Source organism: Telopea speciosissima, chromosome 8 (assembly GCF_018873765.1).
Source record: "Telopea speciosissima isolate NSW1024214 ecotype Mountain lineage chromosome 8, Tspe_v1, whole genome shotgun sequence".
NCBI lineage: Eukaryota > Viridiplantae > Streptophyta > Magnoliopsida > Proteales > Proteaceae > Telopea > Telopea speciosissima.
The window spans coordinates 64357093-64369373 of record NC_057923.1 but is presented as its reverse complement, the minus strand read 5'-3'; the positions used below and the strand labels follow the sequence as shown (position 1 = coordinate 64369373).

At 39.1% G+C, this 12281-nt stretch overlaps 1 protein-coding gene across 4 annotated transcripts in view; it reads left to right on the top strand.

The window, feature by feature from the left end:
- Positions 1 to 12281, top strand: part of LOC122670337 (5'-nucleotidase domain-containing protein 4) — a 36884-nt gene that overhangs the window by 6903 nt on the left and 17700 nt on the right. For 3 of the 4 annotated variants that reach the window (XM_043867175.1, XM_043867176.1, XM_043867174.1), the window contains 8 exons: positions 425 to 496; positions 578 to 625; positions 709 to 786; positions 882 to 1001; positions 1490 to 1595; positions 10387 to 10550; positions 11036 to 11170; positions 12029 to 12159. In XM_043867175.1, the coding sequence (XP_043723110.1) occupies positions 425 to 496; positions 578 to 625; positions 709 to 786; positions 882 to 1001; positions 1490 to 1595; positions 10387 to 10550; positions 11036 to 11170; positions 12029 to 12159 (854 nt within the window). Of the gene's footprint in view, positions 1 to 424; positions 497 to 577; positions 626 to 708; positions 787 to 881; positions 1002 to 1489; positions 1596 to 10386; positions 10551 to 11035; positions 11171 to 12005; positions 12160 to 12281 lie in introns of all 4 variants that reach the window. The other variant, XR_006334197.1, reaches the window with a different exon arrangement.

Sequence of the window (12281 nt, the reverse complement as noted above, 5' to 3'; positions counted from 1 at the left end):
ATGCTGGGAAGCACTTAAACAAATTCTCCATAAAGAGGATGTTCGTTTTATATGATGAGGGCCCCTGAGATGTTGATTATCATTCTTTTGCTGATATTTCTTCTGTTTCCTTTGGACTATTGAATGACCCCTCCCCTAAGAACCCCCAACACACCCCCCCCCCCCAAAAAAAAATATATATATATATATATATACATGAAAAGAAAATGTAGCCATAAGAGCACACCAACTTGACAATACCATATAAATTGTTTGTTGGTTCAAATCTAACCTCCCTATACAGGTCATAGCTTATTTCATATCCAAATGTTTTGAGTAATGAATCTAAAATCTATACTTATTGCAGCTTGTTTTCATGCTTTCCATAGTTAAAAACACACTTTCCATCTTACTTTTACTTAATGTGGCATGTTTTCTTTTTCAGATGGTTGACAGATTGGATGAAGGTGCTGTAGCTGAAGAACTTGGCCCACTTGATTATAAAGGACTCTACAAGGCAATATATAGCATGTCTCTTTATAATGGTGGTTCCAGCTTCCCACTATCTATCATTCTAACTTTTGACATTGTTTTTCAGGCTGTTGGTAAAGCCCTTTTTCGAGCACATGTAGAAGGTCAGCTTAAGGTAACTATTTTGATAGCTACATATGTTTTAGTTTTTCATCTTTGCAAATGACAAACGTAACTGGAGTTGGGGCATTTGTGAAGAGTGAGATAATGTCTGAGCCTGAACGGTATGTTGAGCCTGATCCAGAGCTTCCTTTGGCACTCTTGGATCAAAAGGAGGTATTGCATTTTATCCTTCTTCTCTAGTGTACCAAAATGTAGATAATGTTATATTCATTTTTTTTTTTAAAATTTGGAGTATGCTTTTTCTTCAGGCTGGTAAACGGCTGCTGCTTATTACCAACTCGGACTACCATTATACAGACAAAATGATGCAACATGCTTTTAATAGATTTCTCCCCAATGAGATGGGCTGGCGAGATCTTTTTGACATTGTAAGCCATTTGTTCTTTTTCTTTTTGGAGCTTCGAAAACCTTTATCATCTCATTCTTTCTATTGGGCTCAAAAATACCATTTTCTATTGGGTTCATTCTTTCATCATTGACTTTGGTCTTTTATGGTGCCACTAACTTGAAAGTTGAAACTGAATATAGTTTACACAAGGCTCTTTTGGTTTCTTGTGGACCTTTTAATTGCTTACAAATTTTCAGTATAATTTGAATTTTCCATTTTTTTAGGCTTTTATTTGCAGAAAAAAATTGGATAAATGACCATAATAAACAAAAAGAAAGCAGATATTTGTTGATTAATTCCAAATGTTGGACTACATGAAATACTTACACAACTTTCAGGAAAAGAAGAATCAAGAATGTATGTCTTTAGAAACATGAATATGATAGATATCCAAAATGATGTAGGTGTTTGTGACAGTTCTAAATGTGACTTTCTTTGTGTTCATCTGCATTAGTTGTTTCTATTTAGGTTATTGTCTCAGCAAGGAAGCCGGAGTTTTTCCAAATGTCACACCCAATGTATGAGGTTGTAACTGGTGAGGGTTTAATGCGTCCTTGCTTCAAGGCCCGTCCAGGTGATTTTCTTACACCTACATTTTCTTTGTATTCTCTAAATTTGAGTTTCATATATCATAATTTATAGGCAAAAAACTGAAAGAAGTTGAAAGGTATGCTCTGTCATGTCTCTCATAATAACTTTTTATTGTCTTGAGAAAGAGTTGAGCACTTAAGAGAAAACACCACAAATTTAATCAGTAGAATCAACATAAGGATGTTGAGATTGGTAAGACTTGTCCTAATGGCCAACAAGATATGAGGGAAGGTCTATTGAGATGGTTTGGTCATGAGCAATGAAGAGAAACAACTGCTGGTGAAAAAGTCAGATTAAGTGCAAGTTGAAGGGCCTAAAGTTTTTCTTTTTCTTTTTTATTTGGGGTTGGGGGGGGGGGGAGAACATGGTTTGGGATGTCAGACATGCTTGCTGATTTTGCAGTAGTTGGGTAGAAGTGCATTACACGATTTTACAGCTTTTAGCTGACCCATATTATCGGGATAAGGTTCGGCTGTGCAGAGTTGGAGAAAATAAACTCCTCTAGATTGTAACAGCAATCCCAGAAAATTGCCTTTAAATATAGAAGGTAATACAGGAGGCAATAATTCCTCTAAACTTAAAAGAAGTAACCAATGACTCTGGTATAATGAATTTTGTGACGATGTGTAAAATGATGATGATGCTAATAGTAATGAATGACAAAGATGTTATATGACGAAGATGAAATGAGAAAGAAATGAAAGAAAGTCTATGAACGAAAAGAGAATGTTGAAATGATTTGGGCATGTTCCTCCCCAGTGTTGAGGTGACCGGCCAAGGTGGGGAGCATGTACCTACAGAGATGAGATCCTCCCCAGCGTTAGGGTAACCGACCAAGGTGGAGACTAGGTCTTCCCGGTGCCTTGACGACCGGCCAAGGTGGGAAGTAACCAATGACTCTGGTATAATGAATTTTGTGACAATGTGTAAAATGCTGATGATGAATTTTTCCACCATTGCCATTGGGTATATTTAGTTATTGGGTTGAATTTACCGTGAGGGGGAGATTGAAGTATTAAAGGATATTTTGGGATCTTATTTGGATGCCTATTTGAGGATCTACAGTTGGAGTGATTCAGGTTTCTCCGATGTTTGCTGCCCTATTTGTTTATCTTCAAGATTTTATGTTACTGTGACGATCCGAGATTCATCACTAGACAACTATTAAGATAGATGAAAGCTGCATTTTTTGGAAGATTGTGTCTGCTTTTGTTAAGATCGGTGCTTCTCTCTATTTTGAAGAACGATTCTTCTCAAGCTTTGCAGAACAAATCTGTCCCGGTTTGCTGATCAAGTCTGTCCGAGTTTTGAAGATCAACTATTTCCAGTTCTTGAAGATTTATTATGTCAAAGATTATTTGGGAGCTTCATCCATCCGCCAGTGTGTCAAGCTGGACTCTGCTGCAACTCTGTTTCTTCCTATTTTGTTCAAGTTGGGCATTAGTGCTTTATATGCACCAACTTAAGGGGAGTGTTAGAATGTTGGAGTGCATTTATTTTTTTCTTATTAGTTCAAGCTGGAGTTTCCTTTTGATAAAGGTATACTCCAGCTTGAGGGGGAGTGTTGGAATATGCACACCAGAATACCGTGGGGGTATTCTGGTCCTTTTAGGGTAGTTTAATTATTATTTCATTAGGTATAGCCTTGTCTCTTATAGAGTCGGCTTGTGTAGGGGTAATTTAGTCTCTTTTGTATTTTTCCCTTTATTATAAATAGAGGGCTTGTCTGATTAATAAAATCACTCAAGCATTCAAGCATTACAACTTCCATCTTCTGTTCTCTCTTTTCTCCTCTCTAAAGTTACTGGTTACAGGTCCTAGGTTTTCTACATATAACGAAGATGAAATGAGAAAGAAATGAAAGTAAGTCTATGAAAGAAAAGAGTGCCACACCCTGCCCCTGTTACCAAAGGGCATGGTATGACTGGATGCTAACCGACATCCAGCAACCACCAGGATCGCAAGTACAGTACTGTAGCGGAAGAGAATCAGATAATAAATAATAACAGTTATAAGAAGAATTGCTAAGTGATAAACATGTTCTATTCATATATATATATATATATATATAGATATATCTTGTAATTACACTGTACATCATCTCAAAAGTAATACAAGTATAGATGTATCCCAAAAATAAAGTGATGTATAAACACAAAAGGAGAACAACCTAGTTCGTCAAGCCAGATCACAGGAACGCGCACTGGTCGCACACGCATGAAGGATCATGTACTTCAGGCTCCTGCATCGCATAGTCGCTATCGGTGATGAAGTCCAAAGAAGTCACCCACCAACTCTGGTTCCTCATAACCAATCACACCATCTAAAAAGGGGGAATTCCAGGGGAATGAGCTCCACTGAGCCCAATGATGGGAAACATGCAAGCAGATGCATATAGTCTATGATGCATGTCTCAAATTTAATCATGCAACTAGCAACAGATCTAGGTCTCATGAGGTTAAATGCTATTGTAACAGATAATTGTATTCCTAGTTCCGGAATCCTGCATCAGACCCTAGCAATACAACTCTGTTACGGTGGAAGCTTGCCGGTACCGAAATCGTCCATCAGTCCCCAGCAAACCCCCGAGCTAACCCTATTGCATCCCCTATTTCGGAATTTCCTATCAGTCCTGGGAGAGCAGTGAATGGCATTCCGGAATCACACATCAGACCTGCCATGGGTTATCCAACACCTCACCCCTATTGGTAAGGGTCATAGCATGGGGTTTATGGAATTCTAGCCATATGCACCTTCAAACATGGATGCCATGAGTTCCACAGTATATAAAATATCCAAAACACATTTCCATCATCATCTCTTATCTCATTCCAACATACTATCTCCGCCTACAATCTCAATATATCAAGCAATATAATATGAAATGAATTATGGAGTGCAACCTATCATCATGCATACACCTAATGCAAAGGAAGAACTATAACTATATGAACATAACTCTGATATGATGAATGTAACAGATGCAGCAAGCATACATAATATAAAAGAAATAACAAACACTCTTAAATTAAGGTCAAATCCCACTCAACGATGATTGTCCAAGCTAGTAGAAGATTCAATTCCAAGATAATCCTCACCAATATGAAGGTTCTACCCTAGTTTAATAGTACATAGGGTTAGTTGGGTCCTAGGGTAAAACCAGAAACAGAGCCCCAACAATTTAGGGCAAAATATAGTCAACAGGGAGGACCGGATGGTCAAGCAGACTATGGACCGGTCGTCCATAAGAAGGGTAGCCTAACCGTCCGGTGGCTAATACAATACTCGAATTTAGGGTTTATTTCATGGATTCTGCCATGCACAGCCTCTAAAACCAGAATTGGCTTGGAGGGGATGGAGGGTACACTAATTGGGTTGAATCAACCCAATTGCATGTAGGGTTTAGGGCTTTTAGAAATAAATTACCTAATTTCTAAGTTTTGGCTTGCTTGAGTTGTAAACTCAGTTGAATTCAAAGAAAATGGAGAACTGGACAGATTAGAATGGTTTGCAACCTACATGATTGAAGTTTCAACAGAAGGAGATAGCAGCAACCCAGCCGATCAGCCTTTTCCCCAGACCTTCTCTCTCCAGCACCCAATTCTCCAGGTCTTTTCTCTCTTCTCTTCCTTTTCTCTAGAGCAAAACCAGGGCTTGGTTTAAGATAGAAATGAATTTCTAAGGTATGGTTTTCCTTATGTAGTTAAGACCTACTACAGTCCGTTTGGTTGGGCTCTATTAGAATTAGTTTGGTTAAATAGGTTATTTTAGCTTTAAAAGGGTAATTTAACCCAAGTAAGACTTATAATTGAGCCCTAAGAATGGTATCCCACAATGTAAACGAGGGCCCGACCGTGATGGCCTGCGGGTAGCTCAACCTAGTCGGGGTTTGTGGGTCCCACTGGGGAAAAATATATTTCAGCCAATTCAACCCCCCCCGGTGATTAAACAAGATGGTGGTTTTTATGTAAAATTACTAAAGGGTTCCTTACCTACTGCCCGGCATCCGCAATTGACAGGTTTTGCATATGCTCCACCCAGCATTCCTCGCATGTAAAACTTATGTGTGAGGTCCCGTCCGGTTCCTCGGGCCCAATGATAGATACATCGGTCGATTCTTCGGGATCTGCCATAAGTGAACTAGGGGATTGGTCCGAATTCTCAACAATTAAGGTCCACAACAGCGAAGCATAAACAGATGTTGCACCTAGACCTGGAGATACACAAGCTCAGTTAGACTCAGTTTATAGGTGGGTTTTACAAAGAGAATGTTAAAATGATTTGGACATGTTCCTCCCCGGCGTTGAGGTGACCAGCTAGGGTGGGGAGCATATACCTACAGAGATGAGATCCTCCCCGACGTTAGGGTAACCAACCAAGGTGGAGACTAGGTCTTCCTGGTGCGTTAACGACCGGCCAAGGTGGGGAGCACGAATCTATAGAGATGGAATCCTCCCCGGTGCTTTAGTGATCGGCTAGGGTGGGAACTCAGTTCTCCCCAACACTTCAGTTACTGGCTAGGGTGGAGATCAGAGTATGTACGATGATGACAGACCGAACTATAGGACATGGAATCCTCCCTAGTGCTTTAGTGACCGGCTAGAGTAGGAACTTGGTTCTCCCCGGCGCTTCAGCGACCGACTAGGGTGAGTATCAGAGTATGTATGTTGATGATAGCCAGATTTGATCTAAAGGGGAAAAAACGAAAATTTATGATATGTTATGTGTGCAATTGTTTTGTTTATTATGCACATGTACACTTATATGTATAGTAACATGTTCACCTCACGCCTTAATATGTTGATGTTTTTCAGATAAGAAGATAGGTGAGGAGGCTGGTACAGCTCCAGGGTTCATGAATTGATAGAGTATAGTTAGGGCTTGAGGGCCTAGTAGTCATTTTGTGATGTTGAGAACAGATCTCTATTGAATCATATATAATACTTTTGTAGACAACCTAGGACATGTAACCAGTAACTTTAGATAGGAGAAAAGAGAGAAGAGAGGATGGAAGAAGACTGTGCGATAAATTACTTTTACCGCTCCAGCCAATTTTCCTTTTTATAATAGCCTTGGACAAATTACATACTTAAAATAGAACTCTAGTCTAACTAGGAAAGGAACTAAACTAGGAAACTAAATAACTATGTCACGTTGGACACATCCCAACTGGACTCATATCTCAACACTCCCCCTCAAGCTGGAGTATACATATATCAAAAGAAAGCTCCAGCTTGGACCAATAGAACTGAAAAAATTAATGCTACACCAGACTTGAATAGTAGTCGTAGACTCCAGTGAGCACAGAGAGAACTCCAATCAACCACCGTAACGCACACACTCCAAACATTCCAACACTCCCCCTCAAGTTGGCGCATAGAAAGCACGCATGCCCAACTTGAACAAAACAGGACGAAGCAGCTTTCCAAATTGTCGCAGTAGTGTCTGGCAGTAAGTACCCATTTGTAATGTAGTACTTGGATTTGACACATGGAAATCTTCAAGAACTGGAGATAATTGATCTTCAAAACTTGGACAGACTTGATTAGCAAATCGGGACAGATTTGTTCTGCAAAGCCTGAGAAGAATCGTTCTTCAAAATAGAGAGAAGTACTGATCTTAATAAAGGCAGAAAAAAAAAAAAAGGCAGACACAATCTTCCAAACAAGGCAGCTTTCATCAATCTTCAATAGCTATCCAGTGATGAATCTCGGATCTTCACAATAGATATAATCTTGAAAGAGATGTACATATAGTGCAGCACATCGAAAAAACCTGAATCAACCTCAATAGGTTTGAAATCCTCAAAAAAGATTTCAGAAAATCTTCAAACTCCCCCTCATAGTAAATACAACCCAATAACAAGAGATACCCAATGGCAACTGTTGAAAAGACTGGTCTGCAAAGTCTGCAATGATCTACAAGTTCTGGAATGGAATACTCAATCTCCCACTCATGTGTAGCAGTACACGGGGACAAATAATGGAGATGATGTAAAGGACAATGGAAAAAAGTGTAAATTTCCAGAATTTTCCAAAAGGTGCTATGGGTAAATGAAAAGAAAGGAATGGAAAAATTATAATTTACCAGAAATTTCCAAAGGTGTTATGGGTAAATACCAAAGGTATGGGAAGGGAATTAGAATTATTGCAAGGGTAATGGAAGGATTGCAATTAAATTGAAATCCAATTATAAACTCAACTAGGCAAAAGGGTAAACTGGGAAAGTATGATAAAATATGGACAAGGGATGGATTAGAGGAGTAGGGAGGTGTATTAATGGAAACTATAAATAAAGCAAATGAAGATGAAGAGAAATCGTGGGAAAGTCTTCTTCAACCTCACCACACAAACAAAGGCAGAGAAAGTCACAGAACTAGACCTGGTTCGAAGGGAATATCGCAGCAAATATGGCTTTTTTCAATCGGAAATCTTGGGTAAGACTTCGTAATCTTCAAGCCTCTTCTACCGTGAGAGAAGGAAGCATAGTCACCTTCAACCTTTGGCCACATTCGAAACTAGAAACGAAACCAGCTCTGATACCATATTAAGCTTCCATCTTAAAACCAATTGGTCCAAAGTGGGGTGGCCTCTTGTGGCTCTTACACTTAATAGTCGGAGCACCCATAGCCGATGTGGGATTATTACCTCAATACTCCCCCTTACGTGCAGGCCTCTTCTGGGTTCTGTCTTTGTGGGTAGAGCAAGGCCCATAATCGACAGAGACCCAATATACCCGCTCTGATACCATTAGACAACCTTGGACCTGTAACCAGTAACTTTAGAGAGGAGAAAAGAGAGAAGAGAAGATGGAAGGAGATTGTGCGATAGATTACTTTTACCGCTCCAGCCAATGTTCCTTTTTATAATAGCCTTGAACAGATTACATACTTAAAATAGAACTCTAGTCTAACTAGGAAAGGAACTAAACTAGGAAACTAAATAACTATGTCACGTTGGACACACCCTAACTAACTCATATCTCAACAATTTTGACTGTTGGAAATATAATTTTTTTTATGGACATAAATGTAAATACTAGCCACCAGTGTATAAGTAACTCTCAATGTAACTTAACTTTTTATGCTTCCGTTGTGTTATACGTGAGACTGAGATAACTGTTAATACTTTTACATGTTTATTTGTGACCTTCTGGGCCGACGCTCGCGAGAGCAGTGCCTTGAATCCTGTCTAGGTTCAGGACATTATGGTAGATGCGTTTCAGTATTGTCCAACACATTGTTCCACAAAGATAGGGAGTGATTTGGCCAAAAAATACAAAAATTCTGAGGTTTTCTCGAAGTTTTCCTTTTTGGAGTTGAAACTATCGAAACTAGAGAAATGGATTGAAATTTCGACCCATTTTGATTGAAAACATGCATTTTCTGCAAAGGGTTTGTATCATTTCGGACCAAAACCCGAAACATGGTCGAAATTTCGCCGAAACTGCAAAAATATGATTGACAATTTGTAAGACCCATGTATCATACCTGGTTTCGTTTGACCATTTTCAAAACCGAAAAAGTTCGCGAAATTTCAGCCGTTGGTGGCTCCAATACCATATTGAGTTATCCACCCCAGGAGCTTAAGCTATTTAATTAGAGAGGCCCAATTGATGTATGAAGTCATCCAAGGTCCCAGAGTTATTCGATGTGGGATACTACCCATGAGTGCAAGACACTTGTGCAGACTCAGGTAGACCCTTGTTCGGATGCTGCTATATTTCTCCTGCGTAGAAGCCAGCTAAACATGATCCTAAGTGGAAGTTCCCATTTTTTCCCCTAATTTCTTGTTGATTGTTCATTGACTTGCTCTATTAATGCATTATAATACAAATCAATGCATGTACATGTATGCTTTGGACTTATATAACATAAGGCACCTTTCATATTAGAGAATAACCTAGCATGGCATATTATGGAGATATTCAGGTTACTTATTGTTGAATTATTTTTCCACCCGTGTCCCCCTGTGGATAGTCCGTCGTGTTAGAGCTCTTGTATGATATACATATTGTTTCCTCCTTTTTCTACAAGGTCGGCTTTTTAGAGTATACGGTTCCAACATGGTATCAGAGTAGACAAGGGTCACGGTATCAAGTTCCTCTGGGAGCGGGTAGGTGTTGAATTATTTGTCCACCCGTGTCCCCGTTTAGATAGTCGGCCATGTTAGAGCTCTTGTATGATATACATATTGTTTGCTCCCTTTCCTACAAGGTCGGTTTTTTAGAGTATACAGTTCCAACACTTATCAAGAGCAGGTGATCAACTAAATTTCCATAGCCCTGTCCCAATTCTGAATTTTTGGGGTTGCTGTGTTTGAAACTCTGTCCATGTCTATAGAGCATACTTATTTTCCATATTAACATAGTTTGCAGTTCATGTAAGTTGGATTAGAAGGAGTCTAAAAATTAGGCATGTATGTTTATTGACATCATCAACAACAACAATTGTTGTTGATGGTGAATGAGTTGTAATTTTGTGGGGTAAAAAAAAAAAAAAGAAATTGAGGAAGTGAATGGATAAGATTCATAAACCATTTTCACTAGTGCCATGAAGATGAACTTGAATATATTTGATCAAGTGGAGCAACTCATGAAGTGGCTCCCCCCCCCCCCCTCCCTCTTTCCCTCCCCCCCAAAAAATAAATGTTAAAAATCATGACTGGCATCTACAATTCCTCTGGCCTAATTTGCGTGTTAAGTTGAATGTTAATGTCGCCTAACAACCTAAGGGCATGATTCAACAGTCTTATTTGATCTTTGTCCTTCTGCAGGGGGCTTGTACTCTGGAGGAAGTGCTCAGATGGTTGAAAGTTCATTAGACATTCATGGGGATGAAATATTATATGTTGGTGACCATATTTACACGGATGTTAGTCAATCCAAAGTCCATTTACGATGGAGGACTGCGTTGATTTGCAGAGAATTGGAAGAAGAGGTTAGCCTGTACTATTTTCCTTGCATTCTGCATGATATGCTTTGGTGGAGAGAGGATTAATATTCATTTTGAAGATGGATGAAACATGAAAACCCTAATTCTCAATGTTATTATTATTGGGATACTCTTTTTTTTTTTGGTTTTTATTTGATGAATGACAATTTCCGGATCTTATTGTTGTGTGATTTTTAATCCTATTACAACAATGACCATGGATGTGATATAACAGGCAAAGTACAAGGATGATTACAAACTCAGAACTAGATAAAGTACAAGGATGAATACAAATGACGAACTAGATAGTTCTGAGTTCTGACCTGGAATAACAATGAAAGAACTGTGCTTAATTTATGGGCTGGATATTGTTTTATATATAAATCCAGTATTTGTGGATGATATCTCCTGATCTCCAACTTTATAGATACTATTTTCTGGATACTCATCAGCATCTTTGCTTCATGTGCTCCTGAAATTTGGAGCTGCAGTATAGTGCTTTGCTTCATAGTCGAAGTCACAGAGCGGCTCTTATAGAGCTTATAAATCAAAAGGAGGTAGTAGGGGATCTTTTCAATCAACTTCGCCTTGCTCTGCAACGGCGAGCTAAAGGACGCCCTGCTCAGGTAATTTTGTTAGGTTATATCTTGTATTATTCTTGTTCTGGTAATGTATATTGTCTTTCCTTCAACTTCATTTTGAAAACTACATTACTGGATTACTAATTTTCAGCGAACTTTGGCTCATGGATTTCCTGGCACTGGGCATAACAGTCACTAACATGCTGTTAATGCTGTAAGCTGATGTCAGCAAAATATATCAGCCCTTGGGACTACTAGACGAGGTATAAGGGGCAAGGATAGATCTACAAAATCCCCCTTAATATATGTAAAATAATAATTATGAATGTAGAGGGCGAGCCTTGGTGCAACTTAGTTGCTCCATTGTGACCAAGTGGTAACGGGTTCGAGTCTGGAAACAGCCTCTCTGCGAAAGCAGTGGTAAGGCTGCGTACATTATGACCCTCCCCAGACCCCGCAGTGGCGGGAGCCTTGTGCACTAGGTACACCCTCTGATAGTTATTGTTATAAATCAGAAACAAACTGATCAGTAGAAGAATGGAGAAGAAGAGAAGAATAAGAGGAGAAAAGTGAAGAAGAAGCACACTGCTGAGAGAGAAGAGAAGGCAGCCTGCGATAGGAATTAATTTCCTATCACAGGACCAGGGATCTATTTATAATAAAGGCAAATCAAAATTAGGTGACGGGTTAGGGGTTTATTATGAAATAACCCCTAAGCCCTCACCTATTACAACTTATCAAATAAGGACAGAAAAGCAGGAAACTAGAATAGAACCCCAAAACCCAAAATAACAAGACTAAACTACCCCTAATTCTCAACAATTATGAATGTAACATAAATTTTACCCCACTCTTTTATGTAGGGAATTTTTTTTTTTAGTTTGTTGACAGTGTTCCTCTCAGACTCTAGCTGCAACAAAAATGGATGATCAAGAACTGACAGAGAGAATTCAAAAGCTACTTATTGTTATGCGAAGGCTGGACCAGAAAATTGGTCCTATGTTAGAAGCAGATGGGGAGTACTTTAACGAAAGGTAAGACAAGATCTGAAAACTTGTGCATCACTGATCCACTTATAAAATCATGGCATGTGAGTTGATTCTGCAACCCAGGAAAGTCATGTAGTTTCATTTGAATTGTTTTCATCTGATTTAGC